The sequence below is a fragment of the Chiloscyllium plagiosum genome, unplaced genomic scaffold, assembly GCF_037043375.1.
Source record: "Chiloscyllium plagiosum isolate Xiang-an unplaced genomic scaffold, Cpla_swu_hap1 HiC_scaffold_17, whole genome shotgun sequence".
Taxonomy (NCBI): domain Eukaryota; kingdom Metazoa; phylum Chordata; class Chondrichthyes; order Orectolobiformes; family Hemiscylliidae; genus Chiloscyllium; species Chiloscyllium plagiosum.
The window spans coordinates 59,633,726-59,655,383 of NW_028270155.1; the positions used below are offsets into that span (position 1 = coordinate 59,633,726).

Below are 21,658 nucleotides of genomic sequence, written 5' to 3' on the forward strand. Positions count from 1 at the left end.
TAGACTGAGAATTCAGGCTATATGGCTCCACAGTTAAAACTTTGCTGAGCGTATAACAGAATTGTGTGTAAACAGCAGGTGAAGCGCCAAAGAAACTCCAAGACTAAATTATAAAGTAAATTTGTCCACCAATTTATTTACTGGAGTCAATCATGAACCCACTCCTCAGGCAAAAAGGTGAAGATTCTCTGGTACATGCACAAGAGAAACATTATCATCTTAATTTTATCTACTTTTACACTCCAGGTCTTCAAAATCAAAACTACCTAAAATATAATGATTTTTCAGGAATTCACAAGCCACCTTGTAGATTTCTATCAAATTGTGCATCATTTCCTAAACCAAAGAACAATACAGCACAGGAACAGGCCCTTCGGCCCTCCAATACTGCATCGACACATTTTGCCCTTATGTTCCAAAACTGTCTTCACTTACAGAACTTGTATCCCTCTATTCCCTTCTGGTTCACGTATACGTCCAGCTTCTTGAATGTTGCTGCTGTGTCTGCTTCCAGCACCTCCTCTGGCAACACATTCCAGGCATTCACCAATCTGTGTGTGAAGAGCTTGCCTTGCACATTTCTTTTAATCGTGCCCCCCCCGCCCCTGCCCCCGCCCCCACCCCCCTTTGAACCTGCATCCCCCCAGTAATTGACCCTCCTACCCTGGGAAAAAGCCTCATACTTGCCATTCTATCCATGCTATTCACAATCTTTTAAGCATCTATCAGGTCACCTCTCAACCTTTCTTCATAACTAAGGGACAGGATTTTACATGTGCTTGGAAAAACAAGGACTGATTAGGGATGGTGAGCATGGCTTTGTGCTTGGGAAATTATCTCTCACAAACTTGATTGAGGTTTTGAAGAAGAAACAAAGAGGATTGATGAGGACAGAGCAGTGGATATGATCTAAATGGACTTCAGTAAGGCATTTGACAAGGTTTGCCATGGGACACTCTTTAGCAAGGTTAGATCTCATGGAATACAGGGAGAACTAGCCATTTGGATACAGAACTGGCTCAAAGGTAGAAGACAGAGGGTGGTGGTGGAGGGTTGTTTTTCAGACTGGAGGCCTGTGACCAGTGAAGTGCCACAAGGATCGGTGCTGGGTCCTCTACTTTTCGTCATATATAAGTGATTTGGACATGAACATAGGAGATATAATTAGTTTGTAGATGACACTAAAATTGGAGGTGTAGAAAGTTATCTTTCTTGATCAGATGGACCAATGGACTGAGGAGTGGCAGATGGAGTTTAATTTAGATAAATGTGAGGTGCTGCATTTTGGGAAAGCAAATCTTAGCAGGACTTATACACTTAATGGTAAGGTCCTAGGGAGTGTTGCTGAAAAAAGACCTTGGAGTGCAGGTTCATAGCCTCTTGAAAGTAAAGTTGCAGGTAAATAAGATAGTGAACAAGGTATTTGGTATGCTTTCCTTTATTGGTCAGACCATTGAGTTGGGAGGTCATGTTGCGGCTGTACAGGACATTGGTTAGGCCACGTTTGGAATATTGCATGCAATTCTGGTCTATTTCCTATGGGAATGATGTTGTGAAACTTGAAAGGGTTCAGAAAAGCTTTACATGTTGCCAGGGTTGGAGCATTTGAGCTGTAGGGAGAGGCTTAATAGGCTGGAGCTGTTTTCCTGGAGCGTCGGAGGCTGAAGGGTGACTTATCAAGGTTTATAAAATCATGAGGGGCATGGGTATGATAAATAGACAAAGTCTCTTCCCGGGGTGGGGGAATTCAGAACGAGAGGGCATAGGTTTAGGGTGAGAGGGGAAAAATATAAAAGGGGCCTAACAGGCAATGTTTTCATGCAAAGGGTGGTACGTAAAAAGCTGACAGAGGAAGTGGTGAAAGCTGGTACAATTACAGCATTTAAAACACATCTGGATGGGTGTATGAATAGGAAGGGTTTAGAGGGATATGAGCCAAATGCTGGCAAATGGGAATAGATTAATTTAGGATATCTGGTCAGTGCGGACGAGTTGGACCAAAAAGTCTGTTTCCGTGCTGTACATCTGTATGACTCTATAACTGAACTCCCCCACACCAGGCAACATTCTGATAAACCTTTTCTATACTCTCTCTAAAGTATTCACATTCTACTGATAGTGTGGTGACCAGAACTGTACACAAATTTCCATGTGTGGCCTAACTATGGGCGGCACGGTCGCACAGTGGTTAGCACTGCTGCCTCACAGCGCCAGAGACCCGGGTTCAATTCCCGCCTCAGGCGACTGACTGTATGGAGTTTGCACGTTCTCCCTGTGTCTGCATGGGTTTCCTCCGGGTGCTCCGGTTTCCTCCCACAGTCCAAAGATGTGCAGGTCAGGTGAATTGGCCATGCTAAATTGCCCGTAGTGTTAGGTAAAGGGTAAATGTAGGGGTATGGGTGGGTTGCGCTTTGGCGGGGCGGTGTAGACTTGTTGGGCCGAAGGGCCTGTTTCCACACTGTAAGTAATCTAATCTAATCTAAACTAATCTAAACTAAAGGTTTATAAAACAGCAGCATAAGTTGCCTAACCTTTTACTGAATGCCTCTTCCAATGAAGGCGAGCATGCCATTGGCCTAATTTACTACCTTATCTACCTGTGCTGCTTTCTTCTGATCTGTGGACCTGAACACTCAGACCCCTCTGCATATTAATACTCCTAAGGGTTCTGCCATTCACAGTATAAATTCCACCTGGACTTGACCTTCGAAAATGCATCATCTAGCATTTGTCCAGATTAAGTCCCACCTGCCATTTTTCTGCCCATACCTCCAACTGATCTATATCCTGCTGTATCCTCTGACAATCCTCCTCACTATCCACAACCCCAATCTTTGTACTGTCCACAAACTTACTAATTAGACCAGCTATGTTTTCCTCCAAAATATTTATGTAGATCACAAAACCAGTGAACTGCTGACAAATCTCAGTTCTAGGAATCCTCTTTCAAGAACTATCTGCTTTAATTCTGTCTTCCTGTTACAAATTGTGCCTTTTGACAAGCTTAGGAACTGACAGTATAGGAAATCACTGCATGTAACTGAACCCAATCGCTCCTGCTGCACCACACTTGACAACATGACATGTCACGGAGGACTGTTGTTATCATAGAAATTGTTTAAACAATTGGAGCCAGAGAGATTTGGAGAAGCCAGAGTTCCACAGGACAGTATTAGCACTTATTAGATGGATAGGTTATTAACAGGCAATATCCTCAACCTTGGTTTAAAAATAATGATACCATTAAAATACTTGGCAGAACTGACTGATTGTAGGGAGGTGATGCTGAAGCGATTCCTCTGGCAACTGCTTTTTCTTGTTTCTTTCACTGTGACTGATGATAAACATTCTTGACAGCATAATATATTCAAAATATCCAATGTTTTACAATGGGCTTTGATGTGAACAATGTGACTGTTTTAGTTGCATGGTGCATTACATAATATAGACGATGAATATTGATAGGTTGGCCTTTCCTTTCTGCATTAAAATTATTTCTTCGGTGAGAAGATATGTATTACAACAACTTAGATTTATGTAGCATCTTTAACATATTAAAACATCCCAAGGCACTTCACAGGAGCATTATCAAACAAGAATGAAACCAAGCAATATAAGGTTATATTAAGTCAGGGGAACAAAAGGTTGGGCTTGGTTTTATAGCTAGGGAGTAAGGTAGAGATGAAGTGTAAGGACAGAATGCCACTGCTCAGAATTTAAGCAAGCCAGGGCACGACATTGATGGAGATTCTCAGGAAATCAGAACTAAATTAGTACAGACATTAGTGTTGCACAGCAGCAGGAGATGGGGATTAACAAAGTCATAGAGGAATTTGGAAACAAAATTGAGAATTAGGTATGTCAGAGACCACAGGGGTGATAGTGAAAGGTACTCGCTGCAAGTTAAGACACTGACATCAGATGGATGACCTTGAGCTTATGAGGTGTAGAATATGGGACTTCATCCAGGAGTGTATTGGAATAGGCAAGTCTTGAGGTAACAAAGGCAAAGGTCATGGGCTCAGCAGCAAGTAGGCGGAACAGGGGCAAAGTCTAATGATATCACATAGATGTCAATAAGCAGTCTTCGTAATGGCATGAATATGAGGTCAAAAATTCAACTTTAACTCAAATATGATGCAAAGGGCATGAGCAGACAGAGCTCATCTCAGACATTTCTAGAGATAGGTTTGGAATTGGTAGCTAGGAAATGGAGTACGGAGTGGGAATCGAAAACAGCAGCTTCGTACTTGCCAATATTTCATTGAAGAAAATTTCTGCTTCGCCAATACTGGATGTCAGATTAGAGTTTGATAATTTAGCAACAGAAGTAGAATCAACAGAGGTGGTAGGGGGAGTGGTGGTGGAGCTGGGTGCCGACGTATGTGGAAGTTAACACTATAGTCTTGGACAATGTCACAGAGAGATTGCACGTGGATGGGAAACAGGTGGGAGCCAAGAATAGATCTTTGGGGAGAATGAGAAGGAATGACTGGGGATGAAAAGACATTGACAGATAGGTAAGGATAGAATAAGATCAAAGGAGACCTACCCAGCTCGATGACAATGGAGAGTTGTTCAGGAGGAAGATGTGGTCAACCAGAATGAAAAGGACAATGGGTTATGTCCTTGGTCACTAGTCACATCAGGTAAGGTTTTACACTTGAGGAAACTCTCCAATTTATGAAACCATGTTCTTCTTTCACAATAACTTTTCACGCTGCTCTTTTAATTCCAAGTCACCCATTTTGTGCTTTCAAGTCCTAAAAACTTACAGATAAATTTCCTAAATGCTCATGATTTTGCTGTGTTAATTGTTGGTGCAAATACTTAGTCCAAATATGTGTTAATGTGAACGCATGATCAGTCCTTGAACCAGTGTTACTGACAGTAGAACGTCAAGACGTTTTCCTGGTTTCCTCGGATTAGGAGGACAGGAGGATGCAGGTCCTGAGAAAGGGTCTCCAGCCATGCCAGGTACAGTGTGCTCGAGCATGTATCCTTTCTTGCGACAGGCATTGTACTGAAAAGATAGAACCACTTTATCACATTTCACTCAACAGAAACCCACCAATGTGAAATAATAAATATGTTCCTTTTGAGAATTCCAGGGCATCAAGACAAAACTAATATCCTTGATGTATCTTAAATACACAATCTCACTATTGTCATTAATTCCTTCATTTTAAAAAACATTTTGAAGCACTATTTTAAATTTAACGTACTTAAATTTGCAGGTGTATGACAAGAAAGGGAAGCAATCTTCTGTGATAAGAAAGATTCCCATGGGCTATTGAGGGAGAGTGGTAGATATCTCTTAAACAAGCCTTTGTTAAGCCTCTTTGGGTAAGATATCCGGATGCACATAACGCAGGCAATTGAAATAAAAATTTAAACAATTATAACCACAATTTGGGAAATACCAAGAGAAGTATAAAATAGGAACAGACAGTGCCACTTTGTCACTGTTTGTTTTATTGACCAACTGAAAATTAAATCTGGTTAAAGTCAACTTTTCAATAACCTTTTAAATGTGTATATATATATATATATATATATATATAGTTCAAAAGAGACATGTACAAATATGCTGTCATAACTTGAATTATTGAATTTCTATTTTTGGGTACCATAGCTTGATAAAATGTTAATGTACTTTCTTGAGATTTTAAGATATATAACTATGAATCTATAATGTTCATTATTATTTGAGAATGAGAGTTATAACATCAATTAAATTTTTCAGATAGTTAATCAGATACTTTTAAATAACTGGCATCTATCTTGTAGCTATACATTATGAAAATAAATTAGGCATGCATTTTGAAATAAAATTCATTCATTTCACTAAATACCTAGCTCATTTCTACAATTTTTGTAAATGTAAGTGTTTGGTACACAAATCTGATGACTGGAGCATTGCAATATCCAGGGGCAAGGATAACAATGATCTGAGCTGGAGATTACACACAATTTATACTTACACAACTACAAGCGCAGCATCACGGGAGCAATCCAACAAGATCTCGTTCAGTTGCACTTGTCTGAGTGACTGCAGGCAACACATTAACATTATCAAATTCTCACTCAACAATTTAACAACATCCAAAGATGTGCAGGTCTGGTGAATTGGCCATGCTAAATTGCCCTTAGTGTTAGGTGCATTAGTCAGAGGGAACGAAGTCTGGGTGGGTTACTCTTCGGAGGGTCAGTGTGGACTGGTTGGGCCGAAGGGCCCGTTTCCACACTAGGGAGAATCTAACCTAATCTAAATTTTCACGTATTTTAATTATACAGCAACAATTTAACATATAATCCAGATCCATGAACATGCATGATTTGGAGGTATCAGTGTTGGACTGGGGTGTCCAAAGTTAAAAATCACACAACATCAGGTTATAGTCCAACAGGTTTATTTGAAAGCACTAGCTTTTGGAGCGCTGCTCCTTCATCAGGTGGTTGTGGAGTATAAGATCGTAAGACACAGAATTTATAGCAAACGTTTACAGTGTGATGCAACACTGTAGGGTGGATTCATAATTGCAGAATTTCATTTAATTTTGCTCAAAAACTGCATGAATCCATGTACGATTCTGTAAATCCCATTTTTTTAAGAAACAAAATCAGTCTGAACATTGGGACAGAGATAGACAGACTTTAACCTTACACCTTCAATGCCTTGTCTGGATCAACATGGCACCTATTGTTAAAGTTCACTTGAGAATGTAACTTTAAAAACGTTCTGGGATTTACATAGAATGACCATGTTGGTCTCAGTCCTTCCCTAAAAGATGAGAAACTTAAACAATTGAAGTCTTTTTCAATATATCATTTCAGATGCATCACACTGTAAACTTTTGCTATAAATTCTGTGTCTTACGATCTAATACCCCACAACCAACTGAAGGAGCAGTGCTCTGAAAGCTAGTGCTTCCAAATAAACCTGTTGGACTGTAACCTGGTGTTATGCGATTTTTAACCATGAACATACAGGATGCATAGATAAAGCAAAATAGAAAAACATGGGTCATACACAATAGTACAATAAGCCCTGAAAGGAGGCTAATTTAGGTTTACGCACTATTACCAGTCTAGTTACTATCAAACTGGCCCTCAAGCCATTCTAGTTCACAATGAAATCTCCAACCAGATCTATACACGCTTTTGTCTGGTTCTTCTTAATCTCTTCATCTAAGATCTTCCAAGAACAATCTTTCCTGAGCTCCTTAACAATAGCTTCATCCTTGAAGCCATCATTCAGTCTGTAGGGAGCAATCAGATCTTCAAATCTCTAAGCTGCAACAAAGGAAGGGGGTTGAAAGAATGGCTTATGAAATAAAAGACGTAAAACTAGAATCACTAGCATTTTATGTTGCAGAGTCTTATAAAGCTATCGCGTTTGTACTGCAGTGTTCCTTACTGTTCAGGACGTGGGCTCGTGTTGATATCTGTCAGGATATGTACCTCATGGAAACCAAGGCGGAATTTGTTTGAGAGAGTAATCATCCTAAAACACAGAGACAATTATTAATTCAGTATCTTCATCTGCTGAAGTTAAATTCGTCAAGTTTTCTCTTTAATATTGACAATGAGACCTGAGTTGGGTGTGACATCAGGGAAACAAAAGTTGAGTCAGTTTACTTGCCAGCACTAGTCTGTCTTCCTCACAGGTGGAGTATAAAACTAAACATTCATGCTATTTATTGTGAAAAATTAATTTGTACTGATTGGCTCCTTCTAATTTCTGATTACTGTTTTTTGTTGCTCGCTAGGTATTTGTGAGAAATAGCAAGAACTTTCTTTCTGAAAATTACTGGAAGATAGTAGAGCCTAAGATTATTCACTGGTAGGAAACCCCTCAATACAATTACAGCAAATGTATGATTTGAAGTGCACAAATTTACATAAACCTTTAGACGGATAGATTGAAGAACAGACTTCAATTAATGGACTTGTACAGAATGAACCTTACGTATCCTAGAGATTAGTGTTAGCTGGAATCTACAGGACAAATGGAAGTTGCTGCTAACAACCACAATTAGGGACAGGCCCTGGAGTCAGTAGAGATTTAGAGACAGGGTAAGGCAGACACAGATAGGGAATGGGGATAATAACAACATAAGATTTTTTATTCCCCGAGTAGGTGAAGACGGTGTTGTTGAAATTTAACCTGTGACTCAGAATGGACATCTGTTTCTTATATTTATAAAAAGCAAGATTAGAATTTGGATAATGAGATGCATTAGGTATAAAAGTATTCAATTTTTCAGTATTCTTTAGAGTCTTATTGTAGTCTAACTGGAGTGATGCATTGCTCAAATAAAACAATAGTAAACTTGTACTCAGTCTCCAGTGGTCAATTATAAGCAGTTACCTCAATATAGCTAGAACATAAGAATATAGAACTAGAATCAGGCAAGTCAGCTCCTTGAGCTTGCTCTGCCATTTAATACAATCTAGCTGATCTCATCTCAAACTCAACTCCACGTTCCTGTTGTTCTTTACAACCCTTCAACCTATTACTAATTAAAATGTCTATCCTTAAATTCCCTCAATGTCCCAGCATCTAACTCTGGAGTAGGGAATTCCACATGTTCACAATCCTTTGAGAGAAGTAATTTTTTTCTCATCTGTATTTTTGGTCTGTTACCCCTTTTCCCAAAAGTACAACCTCTTGTTCTAGATTTCCTAACATGAGGAAACATCCTTTCTATGTCAACTCTGTCAATCTCGTATTGCATCTTGTAAACCTAAAGCATAAACACACCTGCATTATGATGTGTGCAAAAATAAAGTGATGACGACACTAAGATAGCAATTTTATTCAGAATGTATTCTTTCAGATACCTGCTAGTGTAATTGTTTTGGGTTTAATTTATTTTTTTTTGTAATACAATTGGGTGACATGCCATTAGATGACTGTTTCATTTACATGGGGGTAAAGGGGGTAGAGGCTTGGAAAGCTAAAAGGATATATTTTTCACATGCATCATCACTAAGGAGCGTAATTCACATTATTTGGGCTCACTAGAGATTTAGAAGTTCTCCTCTTCGCAGTAAGGAGACCGTCCATACAACATGGGACAGATGGATAGATATAGGAGCCTAAAACGAGGTGTCCATGAAGCATTATCAGCAGAGGCAGAAGAACTGTTTACCACTGCAGTCTGGAACATCAGAGTCTGGTACAACATGGGCATGGTCACATTATGGTTATGTTATGGACAAACAATCCAGAGAATTGACTTCAAATTCCAACATGGCAGGTGGAGACAACTTAACTCAATGAACTTTTAAAAATATACAACGCATAACTATTACCAAAAGTGATGACCTTCAAACTAATAAGCCATCTGGTTCACCAATGACGTTAGGGAAGGAAATTTGCAATTCATAGAATCCCTACAGTGTTAAAGCAGGCCATTCAGCCCTTTGCCCCTCCAAAGACCATCCCACCCAGACCCACCTCCTTACTCTATCCATATAATCCTGCATTTCCCATGGCTAATCCCCCAAGCCTGCACATCCCTGGACACTGTGGCAATTTAGCATGGTCATTCCCCCAACCTGCACATCTTTGGACTGACAGAAGAAAGTGGAGCACTTGGAGGAAACCCACACAGACACAGGGGAAATGTGCAGGCTGCACACAGACAGTCGCTGAGGCTGGAGTTGAACCCAGATCCTTTGCGCTGTGAGGCAGCAGTGCTAACCACTGAGCTAGCATGCCATGTCAATGTCGTCTATTTGTATGCCCAAATCAACAGCAATGTGCCTAACTCTTAACTGCCATCTGAAATTGACTAGCAAGCCAATCAACTGTTACAAGTGCATCTCCAGGGTTAATTAGGCATGGATAACAAATGCTGGTCTTGTCAATGACACCCATATCCATGATTCAATCATTGATCACCATAAAATTGAGCCATTAACCTTGTGAAAAAGAGACTGCACAATAATGATACAAATCAGAACTATCACAATGGGATGCTTGATAACAGACACATGAAAGTCCCCGCCTGATTCAAGTGTACTTATTCCTTCCTCTCCTTATCCATACGATTAATCTGACCTCCCACAAATACACGAACCTTGCAACTGCGCCACCTCTTGCGAGTGAGAAATATGGGATTGAGAGAGTAAGGCCTACAGTGTTGAAAACAAAAACAGATTAGTGCAATAGCAGTTGGCATGTTGGATTCCAATTCTGATCAGTCCTGGAATATTGTCGCAGCTGCATCAGTCTCTCTCCCTTCCTTTCCTATCTGCTTCTCACTGCGCCCATGCTGTTTCAATGACAATATTCACTGTGCTGTACCTCTAAACAACAGGAAGGAAGATCAGATTTCTCTCTCACTTCTGAGGGGGCCAGTTCAGAGTACTATTGAAAGTGACTCTGAAATGTCTAAGTGAGGAACAGGTATTCACCTACCTCCTGCCCATAGTCAACGAATGACATAGAACTGGAGGCAGACAGACAGAAGGAAGACGTAATTAATTAAATAGAGTAGATTTATACAAGAAAAGAGAAGACTGGAGAGATCAAACACAACCCACTCAGAAATGGAGGGCTTATGCCCGAAACGTCGATTCTCCTGTTCCCTGGATGCTGCCTGACCTGCGGCGCTTTTCCAGCAACACATTTTCAGCCCATATACTACACTGACCTAACTTTCTCAATGGGAGATAGTGGGAACAACACAGAGACAGACTTAGACATAACTCTAATTCAGTGAGACAATTATGCAATACTTCATGAAAATTCAGTTACTCAATCCACAAAAGAACTTTCATGACCTTGTCATGCAAGAACAGAGAGGTTATGTTTGAGGAGCAGCAGAGACGTTTGCCTAGGCCACAGCTGGAGTACTGTGTGCAGTTCTGGTCACCACACTCTCAGAAGGATGCAGTTGCACTGGAGAGGGTACAGAGAACATTCACTAGGATGTCGCCTGGGCTGGACCAGCTTAGATATGAAGAGAGGCTGGATAAACTCAGGTTGTGTTCTTTAGCCCAGAGAAGGCTGAGGGGGAATGTTTTGGGGGCATAACATTATGAGGGGCATGGACAGGGTGAACAAAAAGCAGCTGTTCCCCTTCGTTCAAGGATCATTAACAAAAGGGGGAAATTATCAGGTGAAAGTCAGAAGGTTGAGAGGGGGTTTGAGGAAAAATGTTTTAACCCGGAGGGTGGTGGGAAACCTGGAGAGTAGTTGAGGCAGGAAACCTCTCAATCTTCAAGATTTGGGATTTACAAATGTCCAACTTACAAGCGCCCTTAAACAGGGGTATAAATTTTAATATTCCACATGAAAACATTTCCTGTATTTACAAATGGTTGCTTTATTTTATCTTGCACTGTGTTCCGACTTGCATAGAAATCAACTTGGGAATGAAATTTGTTTCAACCTGGGGGTTACCAGTACTCAGATCAACTAGAAATGTCATAATATTCGAGACTATGGGCCAAATGCTGGTCAGTGGGACGAATGTAGATTTGGAGAAGTTTTATTTGGTGCAGACTCCCAAAGGGTGTCTTCTGTATTGTACAAGTCAGTGATTCTTAGAATATCCCACAGCACAGTACAGGGTCAATGAATTATTTTATGAATTGTTATCACTATTGTAATGTTGGAATAATTGCAGTCAAATTGTGATAGTGAGCTCCCACATATAGCAATGACTTGGTGACAGGTTTGAGGATTAAATATTAGCCAGAATACCAGGAATAAGTCTCCTGTTCTTATTTGAAAGAGTTTTGCAGCATTTTTTTACGGTCACCTTAGAAAGCAATGATTTACCATTTCAGCTGAAAGCTTTGCAGTCACAGTCATCCTGCAGTACTGTGTAATAGTGTCTAGAGTGGTACTTGAACCAGTGAACCTATGACAATGCAACCACTGAGTCATGGCTGCCTTCTGATCACCAGTAGCAGCAAACAGCAAGGAACACAATCAGGAGAATGTCTGTCATAATGCTGACCTTTCACCTACTCCTCTTCTTCAAGTTGTAGGTACAATTTCCAATTAAGAACAGTTAATGGCAGATTAAATGTGCAGCTATCTAATTTGGAGTAAACAAGCCATATCGTAGGTGGAAATTTGTTGTAATGTTGTTTCTCACTAAAACTGATGGAATATTTATGATAAGAGCGAAACTTACTCAAAAACAATTAAACTTATTAAAACACAAATTCACTGTCTGTCCTCTCCTCTGTTGTTCTTGCCTATCATTCTATGCCTTTTGATGTATCTGTGTGTCCCGTCAGCTGATGTATCGCTATCTCTCACTTTTAACCCACTTGTGTCCAGGCGATAATGCTGGCTGCACTCAAACTGCACTCAGCAGTAGTATTTGGAAAGCCCTAGCAAGCAGATGGTGTACACTGTGCCAAACAGCATGGCCTGAGAATGGAGGAGGTCGGGGGGAGGGGGACTTCTCATCATTAAGTAGCTGGAAATTGAGAGCTGAAAAGCCAGCTTTTATACAGATCTGATGTGTCTGCTTGACAGCTCCGGAGGCTTTTTAAAAGCCAGTCCTTCAGGTCAGTTTCTGTGACTGCTGTTGCATCTTCCAAACTTCAGACATTCATGGGCACAATTTTTTTTTTAATGGTGTGCGCCCAGCCCCACCCCAGAAATCCAGATAGTCACCCAAAGGTCATTTATAACAGTTCCTTCTGGCAGTAACTATCAGAGTACTTTGGGTTGAAAAATGGTAAAGTGAGATGCTGGAACCATTTTGGAGCCAATTGCAAGTTTTCTCTGCATTGGGGAGGGAAGAGCAGGGCCACTTTGGAGGTTTAGGCCTACAAATGTTAATACTGTTACCCTTCTCAAAATTCTCGAGTTTAAAGCAGCACCTAAATAGCAGCTAACATTTTCATCAGGCCCTGAAGCAAGGACAATTCTGCTGACATGCTGCCATTGACGTATCTGATGCTTAATAATCTTAGGCCTCATCAAAATACATGTGACAAAGTAAAAACCGAGAGTGGTGCAAAGCAGAACGCTGACTCACTATCGTCCATTTTATTGGGTGAGGCACTTTAGCAAGGACATGAAAGCATTAAGAGGATGTGTGGAAAACATGCACAAAATTAGCTCCAAAAAGCAGGAATTTCAGTTATGAGGTTAGGATGGAGAAATTATAACTGTTTTCCTTATAAGAAAGAAAGGAGAGGAGGTTTGCTAGAGATATTCAAAATCATGAGGGATCTGCATAGAGTAGATAGGGAGAATTTAGAATTAGCTCACATGAGTACAGTGAAATGTTTACAAGTCACCTTAGATACAAAGCTACCCAGATACAGATTCTTAAGTGCAAATTTTTCAAAAGAAAATTAGAGAAATAAAGTAAATCAAAACTCCAGCATGAGAGATCATAGATAGAAATTTGAAAAATAAAGCAAGAAGAAGTTCAGAATAACAGTCCTTCCAACCCATTCCATACCAGGCATTGGCATTGAAGCTGGAGTCAGAGTCCATACTGAGGTCAGGATATCACCAATGTCGCCCAAGAGCAGGAGGCAAGAACAAAGGAGGAGAAAAAAAACATGAAAAGGGAAAAAATAAATTTTTTAAAAACATTGCAGACATGCTCTGGCTGAAGAGGCAAACCCCACTGCCACCTTGGAGAAATATCCCATGTGAAAGGATAGAGAACGAATAATCACTGAAAGAAACAGTAAGGTGATGGGAGGAAAACATTTTCACACAGTGAGTTAACAGGGTCTGGAATACACTGTGATCAGGCTTTGCAGAATTGCCAAGACAGGAGTGCACAATGGACTCAGAGTGAATCCGTGACCGGTTTTACACTACATATAATTGTCAAGAGTCTTTTCTACTGAGTTTAATTTTGTCGACTTATTTACAATTTCAAGGGTTATTTGAAGTCTCATGGTAAAATTTGTTGTGTACGAGATACTGGAGTGAGAAGCAGCAGTGTATTCAGACTTGCTGATCAAGAAAGCAGATACAAGTGGGACACTCAATCTTTGTCCTCTCGCCCATTGCAAAGAGACACCCGAGGGCTCCAACTGAGTGTGAAGACCTCTGTTTTTTTTTGAGTTTCACTAAATTGCTTGAAATCAGTTGATCTTTCTACTCTGCAAGGTTACTGATAAAATAGAATTCAGTTGCACCCATCTACAAAATAGTGATATTGAATAACATGCACATACCAGGCAGGAGAAAGTCTTCTAGACTCTGCTGTTTTTCTGCGTTGCAAGTACGGATAACAAACCTTTGCCTCAAATATGAATTTACTATAACCGTGCACACATAGTGGAATGTGCAGAAAATATTAATGAACAAGTGACCAAAATCAATGTTACTGTTTACAGAGTGCTAGAAATAATTAATGGAATATTTTCCTATCAAATTAACAATATTGCATGAGGAAATTAAAATAAAATTTGTACCTTCTGCATTGTTTAATAGTCAGGGTGAGATCAGCTATAGTGTGCTGTTATAGACCAGGCCAGACCCCCTCAAAACGTATTAAGATGATCGCCCAGACCCTAACTTATGTAGTTGTTTTAGGCAGATGTAAGGTGGATGCAGCTAGTCAAACCACTTGGGTTTCATATAAAACAGAATTTATTTACACACCACTGAATTAAACACAAACAAAAGAAAATAGAACTTAGAATAACAAATATTTGAAAACCTGACCGACACAATATCCTCCGCAACTTAAAGAGCTGTTCAGATTTCCTGCAAAATTCCATAAACACATCCCTTGGCAAAAGGTAAATTTAAACACGGGTTCTTACATGAGAGATGTGAGAAATGTAAGAGTGCACGCGAGAGAGAGCGCGCGAGAGAGAGAGAGAGCGCGAGAGAGAGAGCGAGCGCGAGAGAGAGAGAGAGCGAGCGCGAGAGAGAGAGAGAGCGAGCGCGAGAGAGAGAGAGAGCGAGCGCGAGAGAGAGAGAGAGCGAGCGCGAGAGAGAGAGAGAGCGAGCGCGAGAGAGAGAGAGCGCGAGAGAGAGAGAGCGAGCGCGAGAGAGAGAGCGAGCGCGAGAGAGAGAGCGAGCGAGCGCGAGAGAGAGCGAGCGAGCGCGAGAGAGAGCGAGCACGAGAGAGCAACACACACATATAAACATTAGTTGAATCAGGGAACCTTTTTACCCCAGCAGCTTCGAACAGACTGCTTGCTAAAACCAAACCAAACTAAACTAGAAAAATCTCTGAACTGGTAGAATAGGCCACTCCCCTTTCATTGTACCACTGTTTTAAACAAAACCTGTTCGCCATTAGTAAGTTCCAACTCCCAGACAAATCGGAACCTCTGCCTTTTACAACCCGTCTTGAAAAAAAAACCAAGGACAACATAATCTTGTTAAAGGAGCAGCATCATCACAGTACACACAATTCAATACTGCATTCTATCAGTACAGCTGCTGATATTAGCCACTCATGCTGTAGATATTTTCTAATCAACTTGTTCAGAGATGTTATGTTATTACACACGTTTGTATGTAAACCAGATGACAACAATGGACATTTCATTTACCAGGACCTTTCTGCAATTGTTTTGGGAACTGCTTGACGAATCTTGAAAGGGGGACATGGAAGAGAAGGAGCAGAGAATAAGGGGCCTGGACACAAGAGAAACAGCATGACCTCAAATGTTTCTCCTTGCAGCAAGATCTGCTGCCGAACAAAAACCACGACAGCTAAGAAGATGGGATATTTTTCTGAAGAGAGATATGTAAGGCCAAGTGACACCTTACCTTTATAAAATCATAGGAATAGAAATTTAGGGCCCAGGGCTAATGCTGTGGGGACACAGGCTTAAATCCCACCACAGATAATTTGTAACCGGAATACAATCAATAAATCTGGAATTAAAACGGGTCTAATACTAATCATAAAACCATTGCCAATTGCTGTAAAAACCTGATTCACCAATGTTCTTCAGAGAAGGAAATGTCATCCTCAGCTGACCTGACCCCAGGCACACAGCAATGGGATTTTCTCTTAATTCCCCTCTGAAATGGCCTAGCCAACCATTCAGCTGTATCATTTGCTAAAGGAAATGAAACCAGGCACACATCAGACAAAAGACCAGGCTGAAGCGTTCGCAGCAATCCTCAGCCAGAAGTGCTTAGAGGATGATCCACCTCAGTCTTCAGCTAATTCAATTCACTCCATGTAATATCAAGAAACAGTTGGAGGCACTGGATAGTGCAAAGGTTACGGGCCCTGACAACATTCCTGCTATTGCACTGAAGACTTGTGCTCCAGAACTTGCTGCTCCCCTAGCCAAGCTGTTCCAGTACAGTTACAACACTAGCATCTACTCAACAATATGGAACATTGCCCAGGTATGTCCTGTACACAAAATGCAGGAGAAACTTCTGCCTTTAGTCAACTCTTGATCAATGAAGTGTTGGAAGGTGACATCAACAGTGCTATCAAGCAGCACTTGCTGAACAGTAACCTGCTCAGTGATGTCCAGTTTGGGTTCTGCCAGGGCCACTCAGCTCCTGACCTCATTACAGCCTTGGTTCAAACATGGATGAAAGAGCTGAATTCCAGAGGGGAGGTGACAGTGACAGCTCTTGATAGCAGGGCTGCATTGACTGAGTGGTGGCAATCAAGGGCATCAATGGGAGCCATTGGGAATCAGGGAAATCTCTCCACTGACTGGAGTTATACCTGGCACATGGGAAGATGGTTGTAGTTGTTGGAGGCCAGTCAACTCAGCTCCAGGACATGTCTGCAAGAGTTCCTCAGGGTAGTGTCCTAGGTGGGAAATAATTCTGGAAGTCACTTCCTAACAGCACTGTGGGTGTACCTGTCCCCGTGGGCCACAGCAGATAAAGGCAGCACTCACCAATACATTCTCAAGGGCAATCAGGAATGGGCAATAAATGCTGGCCAAGCCAGCAACACCTACGTCTCATGAATAAAAAATATAATCCCAGAGTGGACGCTCACTTCTGTCAATGAGAAGAGGAGTTGGCTGTAGTTAATGTACTGTAGTTTATGACTTTTCCAACTGGAATAAACAATTTATCTCATTACGTTTTAACTAGTGTAGTTACAAAGGGTGACAAAGGAAAATCTGCAGCTCCTCCTTCTAGCTGTTACTCGTGAACAATTCAGAATGTTACCTCCGTCAAAGAGCCGATAGACGTCAATGGTCTTTTTGCCTTGCTCCAACTGGAAAATGGTACTGGTCTGCTGAGCAACAACGACTGTACTGGAGTCCACTAAAGCAAAAATAATGATGGCTTTTCTTTAAAACTGATCAGCATAGACAAGCGGCAGAACCATCATTCAGTACAATCTTAAATATTCCGCAGTGAACTGCCAGTATCTGGTCATAACTTCCCATTGCAGATGGCTTCAGTAATATTGTTTCAATGCACGTTTCTCCATTCCTCTCTTGAAGGGATGATATTATGCAAATAGCTGAGATTGTGGCAGACATCCTGATCTGGGGGAATGTAAGGTCACAAACCAAATGGGTGAAATGTAATATTGGCACTGGTTTGGGAAGCTGATGAGAGTTGCTTTGCTCTGGGAGGACTGATGATCCAAAGAGATCAGGCACCTACCTGAACAGGTTTCAGGTCCAGTCCAGCCCCAGAGGGGGGCAGCCTCTAGGTCCTAATGGTTTCTGCTAGAGGCCAAGGCTTTAATGCACGGAGATAAATCTTCTACTTTCTGGTCTTGTGGAGTGGAGGTTATGGGCAGAGAGAGGTCAGAGGATCACAGGCAAGGTCATGGCCATTTCCACCCCTTCCCCTTCAAATGTAGCAAATGGAGGCACCTCAACCCTACAACAACAGGCAGGATGCCCTGGTTCCTCAGTTGGACATCCCTCCCTTGTTTCACATGTCGAGAGGCAAATGCGTGTACCCACTGGCAGGTCGGGGTCCTTCATTGGCCACTAATTCACCAATCAAGTCTGTGGCCTCTCTCACCCAGAAAGGGGGTCAGTGTCTCCAGCAGGGGCAAGGACAGAATCCTAGCTCCTGACCTGAGTGCAGTGGAACCCCCAACTCCTCGAGATTTCGGCTATTGTGCCTTGATGTAGCCCAATGTCCCAAGCCTTGGTCTCGAGGGCCAATTATTCTAGTTTTCTGCCACTTTCTGCACCATCACCACAGCCAAGTGTTTTTATTCATAAACTTGGAGGAAAGAAGGGCCAATGCGTACAGTGTAGGACAGATCCACCAAGGTTAGAGGAAAGAAGGAGCAGGGAAGTAAAATCTGGCAGTACTAACATGTGTGTATCTGTAGATTCTATAAGGAAAGAAAGCAAGGTGATCTAACGATAACATTGCAATCTATGAAAGATATTTCAGAGCCTAAAGATAGCACATTAAGCCTTGATTTTAATAGCAGCGAACATACAAGAATGAAATAATAAAGATAATATATTTTCAGCCTCCAACAGAAAAATTCAGAGAAGCATCAACCCTTAGCAGTATTGAGAAACATTATGATATGTGATCATTCAAGGCTTCAAATTCCATTTTCATTCCATCCATTATTAGTCTCTTTTTAAAAAAACTATAAATTCAATAATGTAAATAAAAGATAATCAACAAATAGTGGGCATGAGTAGGGAAATGGTCCTTCATGCACAATTAAAGAAACTCTCAAATACAGGAGCCCTGCAGTGACAGTGACTGTTGAAGGTTATCATAAAACAGTTGGAATATTGAATGAAGAATGCAATCAGAAATTTAAAAATGGATTGGAATTAGGATTGATGGAACAGAGGAAAGGAAGGATCAAGCCAGAGGCAGAAGAGGAGAATCAAAAATTCACATGGCAAATAAAGAAAGCACCCGGCAGTCAGTCAGAGACTGAATGGAGGGAACTGGGAGAGGTCCTAGAGGAATAGAATGATAAAAGGGAGAAATATGGAGTGGAGAGGTAGAACAGATGATAACACAGACCAAAAGGAGCAAGAAAGTGAACACCCGTGATCTAAGACTAACAAAGATACAGGAAGGGGAGACAAAGGCAGATAGATAAAATGTGATGCTGGTCTTTGATGAGATCATACTTCCACGTGCAGTTTGAGTTTCCATGCTGATAGGAAGACATACCGGCCTTCGAGGGGGTGGCATTATGCCTGGGATGAAAGAGTTGCCTTGTGAGGCAACTGAATAAAATAACCCTATCATTTGTGCAATTGAGTAAAAATGGGGGGTGATCTCACTGAGACATTCAAAATGACCAGAAGGCTCCGGAGGTTAGATGTTGACAGGTTACAGCTCCTGGGTACCAGGTTAAGCAATTAATTATTTAGCATGGAGATGAGGATATATTTCTGCTCACAGAAAGTTGTGAATATTTGGAATTCTCTCTCCCACAGAGCTTGTGGATGCTCAACCACAGAGTACATTCAAGGCTGAGATTAATATCAGTTTGGGTGGGATATATGGATCAAATGGGAAAGTTGACTCAGGCTGATGCTTAAACATTATTTTACAGAATGGTGAAGCAAGCTCAAGGCCATATGATTTACTTCTGATCCAATTTCTTATGCTTCATCACACAGTGTTTATTGCTGAAAAATTAATGAAATTGACAGCATCACAACCCACAGGTACTAGCTTTTGGGTCCAGAGTATATTATTGGAGTTAAAATGTCTGTCCCATACTCACCGTGTGCTTGCATCATTCTCAAAATATCGAAGCCCTGCTTCATTCTCATCACACATATGCCATAATTCAAGTCAAAAGAGTCACTATAATTCAAATACAGATGTTAACTATTGCACCAGAATTAATTCAAATTACCAAGAGCAACAGAGAATCCTATCACTTTGTTAACTATTGGTGGTGCAGAACCTTTAAGCAGAGACATTTGATTGTATCTCTTGTTAAACAGATTGATTTTTCACATGTTGATCTCGGCACAAAATAGCTTCCAGAGAGTTAAGGATTTTATTGAAAATCTATAAACCACAATCATCAGTTTCCACCTTTCCCTGTACAGAGGCTACTGAAGAAGAATCCAGCTTTTTTGTTTGTAAATCAACTATTCAGCGACACTATAACACACCTCTGGAGCAGGTGAGACTTAAACCCAGGTTTCCTAGCTCGGAGGTACGGACGCAACAACCATGTGCGGGGTTGCCAGGGGAGACCAGACGCGGAAGGGTGGAGAGCTGCCAGGTCCTCACTTCTCTCCACCTCCCACCTACATGAGCAGATACTGTCTTAAAAATGGTGATGTTAGTTTTGTCCTGCTGATAGTTGTGTTAAGTGACAGGAGACAGTGATGTGTATGTCTCATACTCTCCAGCAAGCATTTACCACAATTTAGCATTCGATGTTATACCTACATCCTCCTACAATAAGTGGTTAGCAAAGATCTAATTTTCAGTTCGTGACGCAATCTGTAATCTAGCCTGGAAAACCAAAAATATAACATCCTACATACCAGAATGTGACTAAACTCACAAAAACACTAAAATATCTAGAACACATCTTGAGACAAGCTCTCATCATCCACATTATTTAAAATCTCACATTACCTCTCCTTTTAAAATGATTTGCTTTTTGCACAATAATTGATATAGTAATTGGATACTCACTAGATAATGCTGATCAGATTGCCAGTTCCTTTTAAATCCAATCATGAGCACACTGGGCTCCATCCGCCCAAGACCTACAACCTATTAAACATGTAATATGATTCCTTTTAATATATATCAACAATTTTACATGATGGTTTGGAGTGGGAATCAGGAGTTAATTTAAACAAAGAGAACACAACGTCCTGTGGCAGTAGTGGTGTCAATACTCTCAGGAAGGAATGGATTAAACTGATATCTGTACATATGCAGTTAAATGCACAAACATGGAAGCTTGACTTTTCATTAGCAGTTTGACACAACTTGCATTGACTTGCCAAGCCATTACAGAAAGCAGTTATGAATCAAATCAAACGTTGCAGGTCTGGAGTCACATGAAGACCAGGCTGGGCAAAGTTTACAACTCAAAAGGACATGACCAAACCAGATGGGTTTTTCTGATAATCCAATCGTTTTGCAGTGACCATTACTGAGACTAGGTTTTAATTCCAGATCAATTAATTAATTGAATCTAAATTCCACAAGCTGCCATGGCAGGATTTGAACTCCTGTCACCAGAGTATTAACCTCCAGTTTACTCATTCAGAAACATCACCACAGCGTCATTGACCAAATGCTAGCTGACTCGTGATGCTCAGTCCCATGAAGGAATAAATTGTTGCTGTCAGAGATACTCTACTTTTCCACAGAGGGTGCCATTGTAACCTTCCACATAAAAATAAAATACAAAAACTTTTTCTTCCAATTCATTCACAGGATGTGGGCACCTCTGGCTAGGCCGGCATTTAATGCCCATACCATTAATCCAGATCTGGAGTTACATGTAGTCCCAACCAGATAAGGATGGCAGTTTCTTTCCCTAAAGGAGGGAGAGAGAGGGAGAGAGAGAGGGAGAGGAGAGGGAGAGGGAGAGGGAGAGGAGAGGGAGAGGGAGAGGGAGAGGGAGAGGGAGAGGGAGAGGGAGAGGGAGAGGGAGAGGGAGAGGGAGAGGGAGAGGGAGAGGGAGAGGGAGAGGGAGAGGGAGAGAGGGAGAGAGAGAGAGAGAGAGAGCGCAAGGGGGGGGAAGAGAGGGGGGCAGGGGCA

At 41.2% G+C, this 21,658-nt stretch overlaps 1 protein-coding gene across 1 annotated transcript in view; it reads right to left on the reverse strand.

Moving 5' to 3' along the window:
- Positions 1-635: 635 nt before the first annotated feature.
- Positions 636-21,658, reverse strand: part of slc12a3 (solute carrier family 12 member 3) — a 66,244-nt gene continuing 45,221 nt past the window's right edge. Inside the window, 9 exon segments of the mRNA XM_087995590.1 lie at positions 636-5,023; positions 5,985-6,052; positions 7,163-7,289; positions 7,421-7,508; positions 10,040-10,123; positions 10,126-10,146; positions 17,126-17,224; positions 19,641-19,747; positions 20,586-20,656. Coding sequence (XP_087851716.1) covers positions 4,882-5,023; positions 5,985-6,052; positions 7,163-7,289; positions 7,421-7,508; positions 10,040-10,123; positions 10,126-10,146; positions 17,126-17,224; positions 19,641-19,747; positions 20,586-20,656 — 807 coding nt within the window. The 3' untranslated portion in view covers positions 636-4,881.